Here is a 20,605-nt window from a genome sequence, read left to right on the forward strand (position 1 = left end):
TGGCAGCTGGACAGTTCCTAAAGGATTTTATATACATATGAAGTAGAAATATCTTGCTTTCAAGGCCCTTCAGACTGTCCAGGCACCCAGAACAGGTAGACATGAATTTTAAAACTCTGATCTGAATTTTACCATTTGCAAGTCAGCCAAGGCAAGGCTGGTAACATCTTGGCGGTTTGTCATCTAACATCTTGACATGTACGAGAGGTTGGCAGGGGCTGCAGCAAATATTCAATATTTTAATATACTCTCAGTCTGTGAAGTTCCTGGCAGCTCCTGGATCAATAAGGACGTGATGTGTGGTATTAGAAATCTGAACAGTTATTTGGCACTGGGGAACTTTTTACTACACTCGTCTTTGGACGGATTGAGCTATTGTAAACCAGATGAGATTTATGACAATGGCTGAATTGACCACAAAATAGATACGTCTCCGTTGCATTGGTTTGATCTTAAAGAGTAAATCTTAAACGTGAAAAAGCCTTATATTGAGAGATTACACATTTTTTGGCATTCATGTTAAGGATTAAATGAGATTATCAGGATGGGAAAAAAAAGTGTTCTGTTGATAGTCTTGTTTTTGATATTTCTCTTTTGTTTGACTTGGTTTGCACTCTCTATAGTGCATTGCTATACAAACAAACATATATTTATCTAGCTAGCATATAATTAGCTTGATGGTAATTTAATGGTGCTAAAAATAAATAAATGAAATAAAATATATATTACAAAACATTTATCATTTTAGTTATTACTAAAACCACTAGAACTAAATAAAGTCAAACAAATAATAACAATAATAGTAACTTTACAAATATATTTTGTTAAATAAATACATAAATGTCAAAGCACAACAAAAAATTACTAGAATTTCAGCTAAAATTAAATTGAAAATAGAAAGCATGAAATAAAATCTTCATCATAAAATTCTAAATATTAACAGAACCTATATAAATAATAAAATGACACTGTTAATCACCACAAAATTTTTACTTTAGTTTACTGTCACAATTTGAAGCCTCTGTTACATTTCATGTTATGAGGAAATTATAAATAAATAAAATAAAGTGACCAATTGACATCTCGATTTAATAGCATTAGGAATTTTTGCTTCATTATTATAACATATGTGGTACCTTTACTTGCAATTGTAACTGTGTAATATATTTGAGTAATTATGCTTTAATATATCAAACAACATTGTAAAGTCACAATAAAAACTCATGCTTAGCATGCTATTCTGGGAATATATAACTTATGTGTGAAAATGCTAAAATGAAATGAAGAAAGCAGAGCTCATGCCGTCTCACTGGTCTGTTGCTCAGAAGGCTGAGAGGGGAACAGCTCCATTAATAATGAATCCAATATCATCATTATGCAGCAAAATGTTTAAACTACACAGCTTCAAAAACAGCTTTACTTTTTAAAAACATTCCCCCATGAAACTCAGTTCATGTCAGCAAATCTTGAAGCAGAAAACCAGTGAATGTTTGAGGGAGGGGGTCATCTCTTGCTCAAGTAAATATTTACAAAATAATAATAAAATATATATAAAAAGCATATCTCCAGTGTCCTTTAGAGGCTTAATTGAAAAAGTGTATCTAAAAACTCCATAATGTGCCATGATGTGACATTTGTGTATAATGTGGATGTTTCTAATGCAGCAGACTAATTTGCATTTACATGTTTTCATGGTAAAATAAATAAAATAAAATTCTGCATTTGCAAAATCAGCAATTTAATAGGATGGATATATTCAAAAAGGAGGAAGTCAAGAATGTGCCCTATATAGTGAATTTTTTTTTATTTTATTTTTTTTATTATTGCTTACACTGCAAAACAGGCTGCTAGAAAACACATTTAATGAGGTTTATGCTCAAAACAGGTCAAATATTATTCACAAGGAATACAAATATAACTACAAATAGAATTTTGTTTCTGACGTTAATTCATCTTGTTTTCATTTTTTATTTTTATTATTTTTATTAATTTATTCTGTAAAACAAGAAATATTAAGCATATAGGAAAAGCTAATGTCATGAGTTGATTTCCAATGCATAAAACCATCTTAAATGTCTTAGTACTTTTGCCTTGTTTTCGAGTACACATATCTAAACATTCTTAAATCAAGATGGACATGCAAAATGACATAAGTTATTAAGTCTTGTTTTCTGAAAAATATAATAAAATCAAGTGGATTTTTGATTAAAATAAGAAAAAAAAAATATATATATATATTAATAATACATTTCTTTCTGATTCAGTATAAAATTACTTAAAATAACAATCATAAAATTAGCATAAAATCACTTAATTTTAATATTGTTTTATTTTTCTCAAGTAGTTGAAAACATGGACGTAGTGTCCGTAACGTTATTTGTGCCATCGCCATCTTGGCAGTGCATCACCGCGCAGCTCTCCCATATAGCTCCCGGACAATAAAAAATGGGCAAAAAGGCGGGAGCTACTTGCTGAAGCCACGCCCACCTAGCGCGACGGCAGTGTCAGCAGCGGCAGTCCACCTGTCACTCAAGTGGCCACGCCCTTAATTATGCAGAACTTTAAGTCTTAATATAATTTAAACAGATGAGTTATAAAAAAAATCACCCCCCTCACAGTTGTCATAAAGGGAAAAATTAGCTATTTAGACCAAAATCATTTTTTGCACCAGGCTGTAAACATGATTTTTTTTTCTGCTGTAACGTTTGGCATTTTAACATGGGAAGTCTATGGGACTGACTCTCTTCTGCAGCCAGCCTCAAGCAGCCAGTCGATGAATTGCAGTTTTAGTCACTTCCTTATTGGCCTCACGAGAGAGAGCAGGAGGTTGGCGCTCGCTTGCTACACCATTTTATGCTATAAAATGAAAACAAGACAACAAAGGTTGCTATGTCAAGTTCACATTTGAACTGGGGCTGTTCCTCTCTGTGAGGTTTCAGCAGTATATCATGGCTCTTGGCCTCCTGAGATCCTGCTGCTGGCTGTGATTTCTGGGACGCTCCGCTATCTCCTCCAGCCAATCTCTCCTCCCTGTGTGGCTGAATAATGAGGTGCATCGTGAATGTGGATGGGCAGCCAAATAACAGAGGGCTATGGATCATGATCTGACAGCAACAAAGTGAACAGAAGTCAGTCATTTTCAATATAACTTGTCATTACAATGTGGGCACATAGTGTGCAAAGTAGAGAAAGTTGATTGTTTATTATTGGTGCGTCATTTGTCTCCTGTAAGATGCAGTTTGGGCTGGAGAATTAAACGGTTCTGTGAGCGATTCCAATGTTTTGCATGATTTGTCTTTGTCCACATAAAAAATGGTGCATGGAAGATAGTGTCAGAAATTGTCATCATTCTAAGTGATTTTGATTCATGTAATTGTTCGTGAATTGTTGTAGTTCAAGTCCAAACACTTTTCCTGTATGTTAATTTCTAAATGGATAAAATCTGATTAACTGTCAAAGTAGAATGGCAGAATCTGATTTTTATATTAAATTGATAAAACTGGCTTCAGTGTTTAAAAAAAATGTTTTCCTGGTTATGTGACCATTAAGGGAACATAAAATGTTATAATTTTGCAAAGATTATGGGAATGTTACTTTTGAATGTTCTCTGTACATTCTAGGGTTGGGCCAATAGCCGATTGCTGATAGATATCACGATCTTGAGCCCCCCACCATACCCCTGCAACCCGCCGCATCCCAGTACCATGTTCGGAAAGAAAATGACGTACTACAGAACCCCTAAAGGGAATAAATACGAGATGGGAGGAAACGTGTATTTTAGTACTTTCTCTCTCAGTTTTATCATTTGGTAATTCTAATGTATATAAATTGCGGGCATCAGGGAGCCACTATTATGCATGGCATTGAAACTGCTTTTGAATGCACGATCGCTTTTTAGTATCATTTTCACTTTCAAGATTTGCGATCGCACACAATGTGGAGCGGCAGTACTTACCACACATTTTACAAAATTAGACATTTGATAGTGGTGCTTAGAATCTGCAAATCATTCGCCATCATCCTCACTCATCTCTCCTACTGTAACTGTGTTTGTGTGGTAAGTGTAATTTTAAGTACTGTAATTTAACAGGCTACCATTAGCAAAAAATGTGTGTTTTCCGTGCCTTGATGAATACAGATTCATACTTTGGGCATGCCACACCCACTAGAAAGCTAGGTCTTTTAATATGATTAACTGATTAGGATTTTTTTTTTTTTTTAGACATAACATACTGTACAAAAAAAAGAGTTTTGAAGTGTTTTAAATTAATGCATATTCTCGATTGATTGCCTGGTTTATTTTTTTAATATCAGCACCGATGACCTAGCCTTCAGATTTTCCAGTCTCATTTGCATCTCACTGATTGTACTCTGCCATTTGGAGACGATTTGTCCGTGTAAAAATGGACACAGACAGAATGAAATGAGGATTATTTCTCAAATGTTAGTGGTTCTGACACGGTTTTAATTTGGCTTTAATATTAAATTCTGCTTCTCGTGCGCAAAATGATTGCATTTTGTGTCAGATCTAAACAGATAAATAATAAAATCAATATGAGGTGCATCAAATATCACATAACAAGGCATCTTAATAGTCTGTCAATGAGCGTTCCTCAATTTGCACTGAGTTAATGAACAACATTTTTGCTCGTCTTCCGTTTTATAAACATTAATTGGCTATGGCACATCTGAACATTCATTTCAATATAGATGCAATTTGTTCTTGTCCTTTTTTCATTTCTGATTTTGTTTGTTTGAATTAAAACACAAAACAACAATAAAAATATAGTTTTTGTTATGTTTATTATATTTTAATGTTGTTATGTTATGCTATGCTATATTAATGTTAATTATATTTTTATGTTAATGTTAATGTTACGCTACGCTATGCTACACCATGTTACGTTGTAGTAATAGTAGAATACCTATTAAATATATTATTTTTAATCAAGATTTAACGTTGTATGACATTTCTAGGAACTTAAATGTAATTTATAGTGTAATAAAGATAATAGACGTGTAAAATGAACATTATGACAATGTGTGGCCAGTTTTACCAATATTTCAGTATTGCCGTGAAATATAGTGTAATGTAACGTAATATAATAAAATAAATTAGCTTAAATCGTCAGTGCTATATAATGCTTGTTAATGACTTGTAATATTATAAAGGTTATAGTTCATACTTGTGACCTAGTTAAACAGTTTTATGTTTGTATTAAGGTTTTTTTTTTTTTTTTTTAGCTTATATATTTATTTACATATATTTTTTTCTGTTATTTACAGTTGATCTAGAAATGGTGCATAATGCTCAGCTTTGACCCACAGTTTATTTGTGCCATTGGACTGATTGAGTTCTGTTTACCGATGGAGGCAGACAGTTAATGTTAAGAGGGGTGTCATAATGTCGCTCAGTTTCTCCGGCTGATAAGGGCCGCAGTATGTGCGATGAATGCTTGCCCTTCAGATGACTTCATAATATATATTTTAGACATTTTGATTAGTTCAACTTTTTTCCCCTTTTAATTTTCCTTCAAAGGCACATTATCATTTCATATTTTCTTAGATTTATAGCATTCTCATTTAAATATAGATTTATTACATTTGTTGTTAAAGGGATTCCTGCTTTTTCTCCACCCTCTTAGTGAAGGAATTGTCTGCAGATGAATTCATTAAAGAGATGTTAATGACGTGAAGTGTTTCTCATGCAGGCTGGGTTTCCAGCTGTGAATGTCAAAAGTGACTCTTTAAAAATGTATTCAGATGGTCTGTTGTTCCATTCACAGTCTCAACCTTTTCCCTTGCACACTCCACTTCCATCATCATGGAAGTGCTGAAAGAACATTTTAATATTTCACTTTCACTCAAAGGAAGTGAAACTGTCATGTTTAAATACCTTTAATCACGGCTGGGTTCATTTTGAATGCAGGGATGAGGGTCCTGGGACCTGCTAATCTCACAATTCTGGTTAGTTTTGAGATATTGAAAAAGAGTGTCAGAAAAAAATAGCAAAACAAATTTACCTTTACCATGTCACTGAATCATCACATCAGTACCTTAACTACCCCTAATACATGCATAACACATCTTTAATTCAATCTAATGCTCTGCCAGACTATACAGTAAAACAGAAATGTTTGAAATATTATTACTTTTTAAAAGAATTCTATTTGATAATAAAATGCAATTTATTCCTCTCATCAGAGCTGAATTTTCAGTATCATTACTTCAGTCTTAAGTGTCATATGCTGATTTGCTGCTCAAGAAACATTTCTTATTAATTAATGTTCAAAACAGTTGGGCTGCTTAATATTTTTGTGTAAACCCCATTTTTTGTTGTTTTTTGTTTTTGTTTTTGAGAGATCTCATGTAACACTTACAATCAATTTAATACTTCCTTGTTGAATAAATCCATTGGTTAAAAAACGCTAGCACACAAACCTTTAAACAGTGGCATATACTGTAAATAAATTATAAAATGTTTACATCTGCTTTCCCCCACTAGCAATAAAATTGTAGTACTCATTCCGTTTTAATACATTTTATCATCCATTTTGTGTGGGCTTAGCAATTGAAAACACACACACACACACAATGTGAGGCACTAGATTATGTTTAGTGAAGATTAATGGTTTAATAGTGTGATATAATAATTTGTGTATGTTCAGAAGCCTGCACAGATATAAGATATTCTAGCAGAACTGTCCAGCTATGTAACTTATAAAGTTACTTTAGCTGATTATGAAGCAACAGCCAATATTGCTTCATTAACTTAACATTCATTTTCCTTCAACAGAGAATGAAAGCATACTAACACATTTTAAACAACCAGCCACGGCCTCATTCTTCAGACTGCTGTTTGAGGCTATGAACTAGGCATTTGTGATGTATAAATAGAATTTTTAAAGCAGGCTTACAGAACACAATGTCCATTGGATCACTAGGTTTCTAGGCCAGAAATATGTGTTACAGGTTAACAGGAGGAAGGGACTTGAAAGAGATGCTGTGCACTACCTCCACATAAAGCATATGTTTCAAATCTCTGCAGACATATTGATATGCTCATAATCTTGCTTGATCTTTTATAAGCTCCTTAACTTTGGGAATGATTTCATTCTTAAATCCTGTTCTAAAAAGAGAGATTATTTTCATTACACTTCTTTTATAAATCGTTTAAACTGGTTTCATAAAGCAGTCAGGGTTATATCCTTAAGGTGACCTCAGAATGAACTGTATGCCTTTAATATGCACATCATTTGTTTCTTTAACATGATTTATGCTGTGAAGTAGGTTAAATGGCTCAAATGTTGTCACTTATATTATATGATTTCTAATTCACCCTCTGTTTAATTTCTCACTGATGTAGAAATCTTGAATGGAGGTGTGTATGTGGATCAGAATAGGTTCCTGTGTCACGCTGACACTGTGCACTGGCAAGACATCATCAAGAACCCACGTTCTGAACTTCTGGTCGTGCCCTCAAACAACAGTGGCAACACATGTGAGTGTTTAGATGAGTTTAATGACTCAAACCAGGCTATAATAATTGATGATTTTCATAAAAAATCATTTCATTTTTTTTTTTTTTGTCCTTTCGAAACTTAAAAAAAAATGTTTTAAAATATTTACAGAAATAATGAAATACTGCTAAAACTAATAATGTTAATATTAGTTAACTTGAATTTCTTTGTATACGCAACTGTTCAGGACCTTCGGGTTTGTAAGGTGTTTTTGAAATAAACCTCTTATTATCAAAAGTACAGTCAAAACTAATATTATAATATTGTATTACAATATAAAATATTTTATTGTAATTATGTGACAGTAAAGCTGAATATTTAGCATCATTACTAAAGTCTTCAGTGTCACATGATCCTTAAGAAATCATTTTAATATGCTGATTTGTAGCTCAATGAACATTTCTTATTACTCTCAACTCTCAAAAAACAGTAGTGGTGCCATCATACATTATTGATGATTAAAACTGCATAAAAAAATTGTTGGTTTGAAACTTATTTGAAGTGGTTTTTAACAGTATAAATGTCTTGACTGACACTTTGGATTAATTTATATGTGAGTATTTATTCATTATTAATTAATTTATTATTATTATTTATTATTATTAATATATAATATTATAATATAATAATTGTACACATATTTAATATATTATTATTCATTTATTATGTTAAATTACTTATAATCATATTCTTGCAAACACGGGCACATTGGCAAAATCACTGTTCTCCAAAAAATTATTTGCATGGTTTTGGGGTCTTTTTGCAACCCCAAGAAAATTGCAGGATTTCTTCAGTGTAATCAGTTTTAACTGAAATGATACTGTTGAGTCTCTCTCAATCACACTCTCTCTGTAATTACAGAACAGTCAATTAAATCTAAGTGGTGAAAATGAATGGCAAAACGAAGTGGGAACATTGTATGAGACAAATCCCACAGTACATTGAAGTGTGCTGTTGTTTAGGATTAACGGTAAGATGTATTCCAACAGGCAGAAGGTGTCATCGCTCATGTAACGGCCGCTGTTGGGGACCACAGGAGGATCAGTGCCAAAGCTGTGAGTATTTAACACAGGCTTTATCATGGAACTTGTCCATACACACAAAATGCAATATATTAACATTTTTAGTGTGATGTGACCTTTGACCATTTTTCAGTATTATAATATTATTGATTTTGTCGTAGTATGTCAACTTATGCTATCATAAATTACTGCAATTAAAATACATTGAAATTAAATGAAATCTGCACAACTCAAAAATTAGTGTATATATATATATATATATATATAGTTCAGTTAGAATATGCTTTATATTTGTTGCTAGATATAATGACATTATTACCAGAAGTTCTTTCTTATAAAGCTTGAAATCAACGTTTAAAAGAAAGTTTATAATTAAGTTATATTAAAATGCCCATATTACACGTATTTAAAAGTTCATAAGTTGTAGGATGTACTAGAATACATTTATATGATTTATAGTTTAAAAAGCACATTATTTTTTTCACACTGTACATTACATCAGCATAGTTGTAATAATTGTTGTAAAAGTTGGCTCACAGGGAAACAGTAGTCATATCTTTTTGGCAGCAATACAAGACTTCTTCATCTTATAAATGGTTGTCGAAAGCAAAATGTCTGAGCAAAACAGACACCATTTACTGCTGAAGGTTTCTTTCAGAAGGATGCTTCATCAGCTGAACAGTCAATATGTTGTTAGCTATGTTAAAGGTTAACTTTTTACCTGATGTTGCAGACTGAATATTACTGTACACCAAAGTTTGAGAAATAAAAACCGAGTTTCAGTAATTGAAATGAAATGTGTTCTGTTTGTGAAGTAAACACATTCTGAAGCTGCTCAAGTGAAAGCTCTTGGGAACTCGGTGATCTTCTCTGGTGCTCGTGGCACAACCTGTGGTGATGCACTCATGAGTGGGTGGCAGATACAAAGAGAGGGACAGCAGGGGATGGCAGGTTCAGTTTTCAATACATAATTAGGTATAATTAAAGACAACCCAGCTCTCTAGAGTGTCAGCACTGATGGGGGAGGGGGGTTACACAGTTTTCTGGCAAATAATAGATTTAAGGTTTTTGCATTGTCCTGGTAACTTTTGACACATTTACAGGGAAGTAAACTCAAACTCAACTCAAATCTACTGATGTGGAGAGAGCTTCACTTCTGTCTTTGTGGTTCCAGTGACAAAGACGGTGTGTGCAGAGCAGTGTGATGGACGCTGTTTTGGTCCGTACGTCAGTAACTGCTGTCACCGTGAATGTGCAGGGGGATGTTTCGGACCCAAAGACACAGACTGCTTTGTATGTCAACATCTTCCTGTAGTTATATCTCATTATGCATGATTTTGAAGTGTATTAGAGGTATTAACAAATGCCTGCTCATATTTAAAGTAGTTTCATGTGCTTTAAAGAGATAGTTCACCCAAAAAATGAATATTGCTCCATGATTTACTCACTCTCAAGCCATCTTAGGTGTATTTTATTTATTTATTTATTTATTTATTTCAGACGAATACAATCAGAGTTAAATTTAAAAAAAAAAAAATGTCCTGGCTCTTCCAAGCTTTATAATGGCAGTGAATGGGTGTTGATATTCAATAGTCCAATACAAGTCCAAAAAAGGGCATCCATCTAGTTCTAGTAGATGACATAGGATGTAGGTGTCTCATAAGCTCCAGTGAGAATATGCTAGTCTCGCGAGAATCAAGTTTTTTTTCACAGCAATTGAAAACCAGTCTCCTCTTGGCTTATATCGCAACCTTCCAACATTTTTCTTTACAAGTTCTCATTTTATACTTCAAATTCATGACTGGTATTTTGTTTTGCTCTCTCCTGCACACCTACGTTAACCGCTGTAACACCCCTCTTTCGTGAATGTGTGTATGAGAGTTATAGTGGAAGCTAGAGATTATGGTTTATAAACTTTTTAATATGGATGATATTTGTACAAAAACTGCATCGATTCCCCTCTGTAGGCTTTTATTAGCCCCACGGAGCCATGTGGAGCAATTTTTATGATGGATCGATGCACTTAATTGGACGTCTATTGTACTATTGAATATCAACACCCATCTACTGTCATTATGAAGCCAGGACACACACACACACACATATATATATATATATATATATATATATATATATATATATATATATATGTAACTCTGAATGTATTCATCTGAAAAAAAGAAAGTTATATACTCCCATGATGGCTTGAGGGTGAGTAAATCATAGGGTAATTTGAAGTTTTGGGTGAACTACCCCTTTAATGTGTGTTGAAAACAATGGAAGCTCTGCAGAGGTGTTTCTCCATTAAAGTCACGTTTTGTTGATCGACCACATGCTTACAGTAATTATTAATTTTTATTTTTTATATTTTTTTTTTCTCTCAGGCTTGTACCAACTTTAATGACAGCGGGGCCTGTGTGACACAATGTCCTCAGCCATTCGTCTACAATCCAACAACCTTCCAGCTCGAGCACAATCCCAACGCCAAATACACCTATGGAGCTTTCTGTGTCAAGAAATGCCCACGTAAGTTATACTGATTCATTACATTTAAAGTTAATAAATTAATAAAAAATAAATAAAAAAAGAGAACAGCATCATAATGTTTTGTCATTTAAAGATCTACTATTTTTATATTTTTAAATATTATTTGTCTTAACGCTCCCTTTAAAACATATTTTTGAATTAAGAAGCATCTTTCCTATGCAAGCCCTGTCATTCTTTTACATAGATAACTTTGTGGTGGACCACAGTTCTTGTGTCAAAGCCTGTCCGAGCAACAAGATGGAGGTGGAGGAAAATCACATCAAGATGTGCATCCCATGCACTGACATCTGTCCAAAGAGTAAAAAACTAAGAATTTAAGAATTGCTCAAAATAAATATAAAAACATATAACCTCCACACTTTTTAGGAACATTGCAATGCAGTATACTCATGTTGTTTGTGGTGTTCAGTGTGTGATGGTATAGGTACCGGCCAGCTTCAGATGGCTCAAACTGTAGATTCCAGCAACATTGAGATGTTTGTCAACTGCACCAAGATCAATGGGAACCTCATCTTCCTCATCACAGGCATTAAAGGGTGAGGAACATTTATGTCCTTCAGCAGTGTCAGGTATTCCCTGCCATAAGTGAATGTCAACTTCTCTAGGCACGCCAACAAGGACTGTAGCAAGGTGGTTTTGATGTATATAAAGCTGACGTGTTACTCTGCATGTTGACAGAAGAAAAATCTGTAGTCATGCAATCTACAACCTTGATGCAAGTCAGTTTAAATCCTAATGAGATTGACCTTGTTGTTCCCAGGACATTATTCTATATACTATCAAAACCTGTTTATTGAGCAAAATATCTTCAGGAACCGGGTGATATTTGACTTATATTACAGTGCTCGTAAAACTTTTTTTATTTTATTATTCCTTACACTCATGAACTGTTTTGCTTTGTTTACAGAGACATGTATCATGGTATCGGGGCTTTGGATCCTGAGCGACTGAATGTGTTCTGGACCGTCAGAGAGATTACAGGTATGAGAGTGTTATCATTAGTTTTAACATGATTTGGGAAAGCTATATCAAAATAAAAAACACACATGATGTCGATTAAGTTCATTTCTCACAGCGTTCATGCTTATGTTACAGTATTTATTTGTTGAGTGTAATAGGTTAGAAAAACTGAACAGATATTCATGTTAAAAGGCTTTTGTTTAATTAAAATCTGGTGTGTGGCACAGTCAGATATTATATTGCAGTTAATGGAGTGAAACGTAATGAAACTGCACAATAAGAAAGACCTATGACTGTTGTCGTGAACGCAGTTCCCATCACGACCATATAAACGCACCTATGATTCTTGATGTCCCAAAATATTGATCATAAGAACATGTGCAACCGTGGAAAACGCACCCAATGGTACTGAAAAATTGTGGTGCGATATTACATTTTTTATTTCGTCATTACTTTTGCAAGATGTTTTTGCTTTGCTTTTACTGCCACATCAACACCACTGTTGAATAATAGGTTTGTTGCTTGTTTGTTAACTGCATCCAAAGGTTACTTGAACATCCAGTCTTGGCCAGAGAACATGACTGATCTTGGTGTCTTTTCCAACCTTGTCACCATAGGAGGTAGAACACTTTATAGGTAAGATTATTTTCTGTCAGTGCAACTGTTTTTGACTCATGCAGCTCATCAAAAATGCTCACCGCAAAATCACAGTGGATCAAAGTAAAACATTCTGCTACATCACTACCAAATAAGCAATGCAAACATATGGAAGAACGATAGGTTTGGAAATTTTTCTTGACTTTCTAATCATCCTCATTTGTGTGTGTCTCTGTTTTTTCTCAGTGGTATTTCTCTTCTGATCCTGAAGCAGCGCTGGATCTCTTCGCTCAAGTTCCAGTCTCTGAAAGAGATCAGCGCTGGTAACGTCTACATGACCAACAACAGCCAGCTCTGCTTCTACAACACGGTGAACTGGACCAGTCTGTTCCGCACCAGCACCCAGAGAGCTCTGATCAAGAACAACAGGGACCCCAGAGAGTGTAGTGAGTGCTCAGTACTATCAAACAAAATAAAGATTTTTATTTATTTAAAACGGTCAAATTTAGCACTATTTTAAGACAAAATACTACAGGGTATATGGGGTTAAAATCTTAACTAGCTAATATCACCATCAATTCCCCAGTTTATTAAACTTAAGCAGTTAGATTAAGGAAATTGTTTTTTCTCTGAAATTTTATGTTTAAATATGCAATTGGGGGTTCTAAGTAATCTAATTAAATATGAACTAATTTCCATACATTTCTAGAATAAAAATCTGAACATTGGATTAAGCCAGGTTAAAAATTCTTGATTAATTTTAAGTTTTTCCACTTGATAAATCTTTTTTTTATGCAAAAAAAAGATGTTGTTAAATCCACTCTATTATAAAATGTTATAGATATTTTTATATTACTTTTATATTCATTTTTATATTATTATATCATTATTTTGATAGAAAATATATATATATATATATATATATATATATATATATATATATATATAGCCTTTTGTATAATGTTTAATTAATTTAATGAATATACTGCAATTATTTAATTTTATATCGTTTTTTATGAAATTTAATGTTTAATATTATGTTTAAGGGGTTATTATGTTAAGGGTAAATGTGCATAATTGTCATGAAAATAATGTAAACTAGAAATGTTCTTACAAGTAGGCTTTGCTTTCTTTTCTTGGTGTAAAACATACCTATTTTCTTATCTATTACATTTGAGGCTAACTATGAGGTTTTAAGAGATTTGTACAGTTATTGGCTAAATGATCTGTAATATTGTCAACCCAGTTACCATCATAGAGTACCTGAGAATTAATAATTGACTAGTCTATTAGGTCTGCTAGTTCTTGAATCTCAATGCAGTGCACTTTTGGGACACATCTAGGACATAAAGACAATCATTTTACAGGCCAGTATCTTATGTATGATAAGAATTCCCTGAACTGATGAAATGGAGAAGCACAGACTTGTCCGTAATGGAGATGTTGACAGTTGCAGAACACTTCCCACAGTGCCGCACTGCCAAGCTGTGCTTGATGTAATTAGTGAGATAATAAGTCTGTGGTGTGTGGGATCAATGGCGCTGTTACCCGGCTCATTCACTCGCCTCTTTTCCACGCTGCCGATCACAGTCGACTGATATCCCTGGATCGTCCATGCATCCAGTGCTTTCCATTCACGAGTTGACAATTTTGGGGGATTTTGGTTCAGTCAATGCAGTGTTTTTAATTGGGATTCATTGATTCAGTAGTAATATTTGTATATAAATATTTGAATATTCTTGAATTAACTGATAAAGCAAAATCTGACTGCAGTAATATCAGTTTACAAATGTAAAAAAATGAGGTTGACATATTTCCTTTTGAAATAGGATATTTAAGAGGAACACAGGTATAGATGTTTAGCCATACACTAGCACATGGATGACCTCAAAGCCTGTAGATATGGTCTAAAAGCCACAAAACTTCAGTCGGGATGGCATGGGGCCTTTAATATTGTTTAATGTCTAACTCATAGCCATGTAATGCCCATGTGTGTGTGTAAAGACATTTCTGTGAATGTCCTCCGCAGCTCAGCAAAGGATGGTGTGTGATCCGCTGTGTTCAGTGGCAGGATGCTGGGGTCCCGGTCCAGATCAGTGTCTCTCTTGTAAATACTTCAGCCGGGGAAAGACATGTGTGAAAGCCTGTCATCTCTATGATGGGTGAGTAAAAGACAGCTTGCACCCAGACTTCAGAAATAAAGAAGCAAGAAAAATATTACCCGCCATATCTAGGTTCATGCTGAAAAGTGGTACTTCTGTATTATTATTATACTGAATATAGATAGATAGATAGATAGATAGATAGATAGATAGATAGATAGATAGATAGATAGATAGATAGATAGATAGATATAATTTAATAAAATTATGTCATTTTTGGTGTGAAAGAGACAAAAAAATGTGTTGTTATTTGTAAAGAAATTAATATAATGCATAACATATTTCACTAATAACACTAAATTTAAACTGTAAGTCTTATGACCAGTATATCATTAAAACCATAATAAACCTAAATTCATAAATTCAGTTATCAAGTTGACAGTTTATATATTTTACATAGCAATTACACAATTTCATTCTGTAACTGTTTCATGAATAAAATCATTGTGTGGGCAGCGTGAAACTGCACATGTTCTGACTACTGGGTACCGCCATGGTTACTGCAGTATTTTTTTATTATTTTATATGAAGACTATCTATCATTTAGATTGCCGTTTGCCCCCAGTCACTTTGTAAACACAATTGTGTACAAACTTCTGCCTAGGGGATTTGTGAGATAAGATATAAGAATCAGAGAGAGGGATGGATTTCATCTAAAAGTTATAGTCTGAACGCAGAAGGAAGCAGGGCCGTGTCTGGCCAGTGTTACGCCACAGACCAAAATCCAGCTAATTGTTCCTCGGCCTGTCCCGAGTGGGACCAGAACACACTGCCATCTGTGAATGACAAAGAGGAAACACTCATCTGACAATAAATTTACATTCTGGTCCACCAGGAGCGTCAGAGAAGAGCTCTTTGGTTGGCACTGCTTTTCTGCTGTAGTCATTAAACAATGGCATCTCTGACCAACATCTGAATAGGATTCCCCATGGCAGAAAAATGTAATTTAATTCCTAACAATAATCAGCTGTGGGGGAGTGTCATATTTTGGAGAATGAACAGGGGTCTCATTACACTCAATTAATAGTGCTTTAAATCAGCAGCCCTAGTCTATGAATGGGGATGTGCCAAACATCTCCAGTCACTCATCCAAGAGCTGAGACCTGAGAGCAGTGTTATGTGTTTGCTCTTCCACCATACATTATAGTTATCATTTTTTATCCGCATAGAAAATCGCCATGTTTTATTATGTACCACCATACTTACTTGTGTAAGTACTCATGCAACCGTCTTTAAACAGCGAAAGCATGGAAGTGTTTGGTGGCTTCTAAATTCATCCCTGTTTGGATCGTAAGGAATTAATGGTGCTAAGCTAAATGCTAACATAGTGGTGCCGCGCCCTACAGTGATTAAGTGCATGAACTGAGACAGGAGAGGTACGTATCAACTCATCTCGTTGAGGGAAGTTGAGGGAAGAACATAGTGGAATATGGATAAACTGTGGCATTTTCCTTTAAGGACATCAAACCTAAACTAAAACTCCAGAAAAGTGTACAAATCCAAAAAAAAAATACACAAATCATTTATTATATCATTTTGAAAATACCTATTTTGAGTGGAAGCCGAAACACACTGTTTTCTTGCATATCTCTTTAAATACAAATGAGCTGCTTCTCCCTGCCCCCTTTTCCAAAATATGGCTGTGATATGATTTTCTGAGTGCACACATCCGAAGCATGCAAATACTACTTCATGGTTATTTTACTTTATTTTATGTAAAGCACTTTGAATTACCATTGTGTACGAAATGTGCTATATAAATAAACTTGCCTTGCCTTGCCTTACACTAAGTTCTCTTTCATATCTTATTGCACTTGATACACGGTTGTCACTTGTGGTGGTGCCATGGGTGAAAATTTCCAGATTATGGGTTGTAGTATTTTAATAAGATCTCCTTTTTTCACAAGCTTGCAGAGAAAGGCTTGCCAAAAACATTGAAAGGCTTGCCAAAAGCATCTACCAACCCAGGCTTACTGGGTTGGTAGATGCAGCAGGGAACCGATTGTAGCATTAAATGCGAAAAGAAAAAAAAAGGTTTTATGATAAGTCACCTTTAAAGTAACACCCATTCAGAGTTATAGGTAGGTAGTTAGGTAGGTAGATGTCTTGGTAGTTTGTAGTTGGTAGTTTAGTTAGTTTTGGGCATCAGATTAACACCCATCTTGTCTGTAAATTTTTCCAGTGTGAGAAACTTCAAACTGTGAGCGTCCGTACACTCGATTTCCGATGTTTTAAGATCTGGGCGGTTTCTTTGATCCCCACTCTGTTATTGACAAGGCACCATCTTTCCCTGTTTTTCGAACCGGCTCTCAAAATTTCCCTCTGAAACATGGGCTGATGGAAACGAACAAAGGAAAGGGTATTGATGGCTCTGCTAGGCAGCCTCTCTGCCGTATCTCCTGCAATCTGAGCTGCCATCTGCTTAGATAAAATTTAAAGAGGACTGTTTGTTCTTTCCTCTCAGACCAGTGCAGAGAAAGATTTTTCTAATTAAAATGCCATTATTTTTTCATGGATCTTACTCAGCCGACTGGTGTATTAGCCAAGTTCTCAACCAGTGTGTGAATATAGTGTCTGTGGTTCAGTTGGCTGTGGTTCAAGAAGACATGGAGGATGAGTCGGAGACCAAACAAAACCTGCTGTATGTGTTGTTGCTGAGAGAATACATCACCTGCTTTGAAATGCTTTTGATTGAATATTTATTAGACAATTATTCATGCATTATATGGCCAAAATTGGTTGTTGGAAAAAGATAAATAAAACTAAATGATATTGTTTTGTTTTATTTTGTTTTATTTATTAGAATTTTGCTAACAGTTTTAAAGTATAATGTTTAATTGACTTGTTTTGATTTTATTCATGTGCATATTTTAGAGATGTTCGCGAGTTTGCCAATGGATCAGTGTGTGTGGAGTGTGACAGCCAGTGTGAAAAGGCCGAAGATAAAACTTTTACCTGTCATGGCCCTGTAAGTAAACCAAGCAGTGCTATCTAAAGTCAACCTCATCAGAATTTATCCAATTAGCTTTCTTGGTTGTCCGTGATTTGTTTTTGCACTTAATTCCAAAGATTTCTCTCTTTTTTTTTCATAAAAATGCATAAACTTGCCTTGACTTTTCCCTATCAAATCTCACCCTACATTTTTTGAGTAAAATTGGATATGAATAGCATGTTGGCAGTATATAGTGCCATAGAAGTTCTCTGTTTTGTCTGTAAAATGTACAAATTCAAGTGCCGAAGTTTTAGACTTTAAATGTAGAAGAACAAAGCTGTCATCTTCTTATGATAACCTGCCTGTCCATCTCAATTCCTAAGCTGCATAATTAACAACATTAGAGCTGTCAAAGAATGTAAGAACTCGTCCAACCGTGTGACACCCGTCTCAAAATGGGTTTTAAAAATGGGTTATGAATTTGTTTGTTATAAGAACCACTTTGTGGTTTAAGTAAAAGTTTAATGAAAGTTACTCAAACTCATAAGAAAGTGCCAAAAAAAGTGGCATATGCATAAAATATTTGGGATAAGCATCAATAAAATATTTTTAAGTAGTTTGTTTTCCTTTATTTATCCATCCTCAAGTAAAATTTGTATTTTATTGGCCATTGTCAAGCATTTTGTCCGTATGGTTTAGGGTCCAGATCACTGTGTGAAGTGCTTGCATCTCAAAGATGGACCCAACTGTGTGGAGAAATGCCCTGATGGTCTGCAGGGAGCAAACAGCTTCATCTTCAAATATGCTGAGACCAACAACGAGTGCCATCCCTGCCACCCCAACTGCACCCAGGGGTAGGTTTCTGCATGTGTTTGTCTTTTCCTCCAGGCCAGCGCTACTCAACACACAGAGCCTTTTGAGGGCAGTGGGATTGTGTCATTGTCATGGCAACTGCAGTAATTACATTACAAACATCTTAGCAAGATTCTTGCCTTGTTAATACGGATCAGGATAAAGCAGTGAATGCTTTTGATGGTGTTCAAATGTTGAAGTCAATATATGTTTATGTAGTTCTTGAAAGTAATCTCTGATGCTCACCAAATTTGCATTTATTTGACTAAATATATTCATATTATTTCACAATATACTTACTGTCACTTCTGATCAGTTTATTGTGAGCTTGCTAAATAAAAGTAATCATTTATTAATTGAATTTCTTTTGACCTCAAAAGTTTTGAACAGAAATGTGTGTGAAGCTTTATTTACATATCACCTATTAAAACAATGTCACAAGAAACATACAAATGTTGCATAATAATATAAACAGTAAAAAAGACATTATAAGATATTACAACAAAGCAATCCTTTTTCCAACATCTGAATATCAGAATAATCATTAATTAGTTACAAATTATTTGCTTTACAAATAAGAAAGAAAATAATTGAATGATATATTGTATACCTGTACAAATAATCAAAAAATACACATTATATGATTTGATCATAATACATGCCACACATAAGGAATCCTTCTGACTTTTATATCAAATGATTGCTAAAGAAAATATAAGTGCTGCCTTTGAGGCTAAAGAGTCTTCTTTGTGGCCCCTGAGCTTTCCAGAGTTCACTATCCCTGCTCTAGGCAGTTCTTTCTCTTAGTTTCATCTTGGAAATCCCACAAATCTGAACTTTTAACTGCCCAGTGGGTTGGTGAATGTGGGTGCAGTTCCACAGGCCTCGGTGTCACATCCTGTAGATCTAAGGCAGATCATACTGCACATGGACACACTAGAAACATCCACCCAGTATGAACCTCTGCTTTATTCTGGTCTGTCTTGGCTCTCAAATCAAAGCTCTTGCAATGCTCTAGGACACCATAACAAAGCGCTCGCGAGCCCTTCATCTCGTGGGTGACAGTCATTGCCGCTGGTTACTGTCAAGGCATGCGCTCTTCAGCAGTGTTCTCTGTGATTACTGAACCCAATCACCACTGTCACATCACTCCAACATGCCTTATTCCTGTATGTAGAGCTCTGGAAATCATTTCAGGCTACACTTAATCTCATGAAAGTGGATAATGCTATAGATTTCTAGGTAGATTAACAGTTAACCTTGTGCACATTTATTACCATGAGTGACGTACACTAGGTAAGGATTAGTAAGCCATTTTAAAATGTTTAAATATATATATATATATATATATATATATATATATATATATATATATATATATATATATATATATATATATATATATATATATATATATATATATATACCTCCACATGTCTATGTCACTATGTGGGAAGATTTACATAAGGCCGCCCAGATGTTCACGCAAAGAAAGAAGGTGTACCTTTTACTCTCATTGTAGTATTGTTGTTGCCGCCGCCGCCATGTCGTATAGACTCTGTGTGTATGGTTGTGAAAGCGACACTAGATTGTTTGGCCTTCAAAAAGAGGACTATATCCACTTCATCATTCCTGGAGCTGATCTGTGCTGTTCACTGAGGAAATCGCACTGTGGATCGCCGGATCGGCTTTCACCGTGGAGTCCAGCCCAGGGTCGTCACATGTGGTTGCCGCAAGCTCCTTCGTAAAATCTGCCAGTCTCGCCATTCTAAAAGCCCGCCCACCTCTGGTCACTCAAGCCAGCCTCTGCTCACTCAAGGCCGCGGTGTGTGAAGTGTTTTGGTGAGAAAGCGAAACTACTTTGTTTGGCCTTCCAAAAGAAGACACAATTAGAAATCATGTTTATATCATGTTTATAATGGGGTTTAATATTTATGTCTCGTTGCTCCTGCCGAACAGAGGACCACAGTATGTTAATGAGCGTAACATTTCCGTCACACGCTTGAGGTATTC

The 20,605-nt window shown here is 34.8% G+C and overlaps 1 protein-coding gene across 1 annotated transcript in view; it reads left to right on the top strand.

Annotated features, from left to right (window-relative positions):
- LOC127948436 (receptor tyrosine-protein kinase erbB-4) overlaps positions 1–20,605 on the top strand; it is a 158,851-nt gene that overhangs the window by 112,616 nt on the left and 25,630 nt on the right. The window contains exons 4-15 of the mRNA XM_052544872.1: positions 7,367–7,501; positions 8,510–8,575; positions 9,717–9,835; positions 10,927–11,068; positions 11,274–11,387; positions 11,499–11,625; positions 11,997–12,070; positions 12,595–12,685; positions 12,893–13,092; positions 14,676–14,808; positions 17,683–17,776; positions 18,440–18,594. Of these exons, the coding sequence (XP_052400832.1) occupies positions 7,367–7,501; positions 8,510–8,575; positions 9,717–9,835; positions 10,927–11,068; positions 11,274–11,387; positions 11,499–11,625; positions 11,997–12,070; positions 12,595–12,685; positions 12,893–13,092; positions 14,676–14,808; positions 17,683–17,776; positions 18,440–18,594 (1,450 nt within the window). The remainder of the gene's footprint in view (positions 1–7,366; positions 7,502–8,509; positions 8,576–9,716; positions 9,836–10,926; positions 11,069–11,273; positions 11,388–11,498; positions 11,626–11,996; positions 12,071–12,594; positions 12,686–12,892; positions 13,093–14,675; positions 14,809–17,682; positions 17,777–18,439; positions 18,595–20,605) is intronic.

Source organism: Carassius gibelio, chromosome B1 (assembly GCF_023724105.1).
Source record: "Carassius gibelio isolate Cgi1373 ecotype wild population from Czech Republic chromosome B1, carGib1.2-hapl.c, whole genome shotgun sequence".
NCBI lineage: Eukaryota > Metazoa > Chordata > Actinopteri > Cypriniformes > Cyprinidae > Carassius > Carassius gibelio.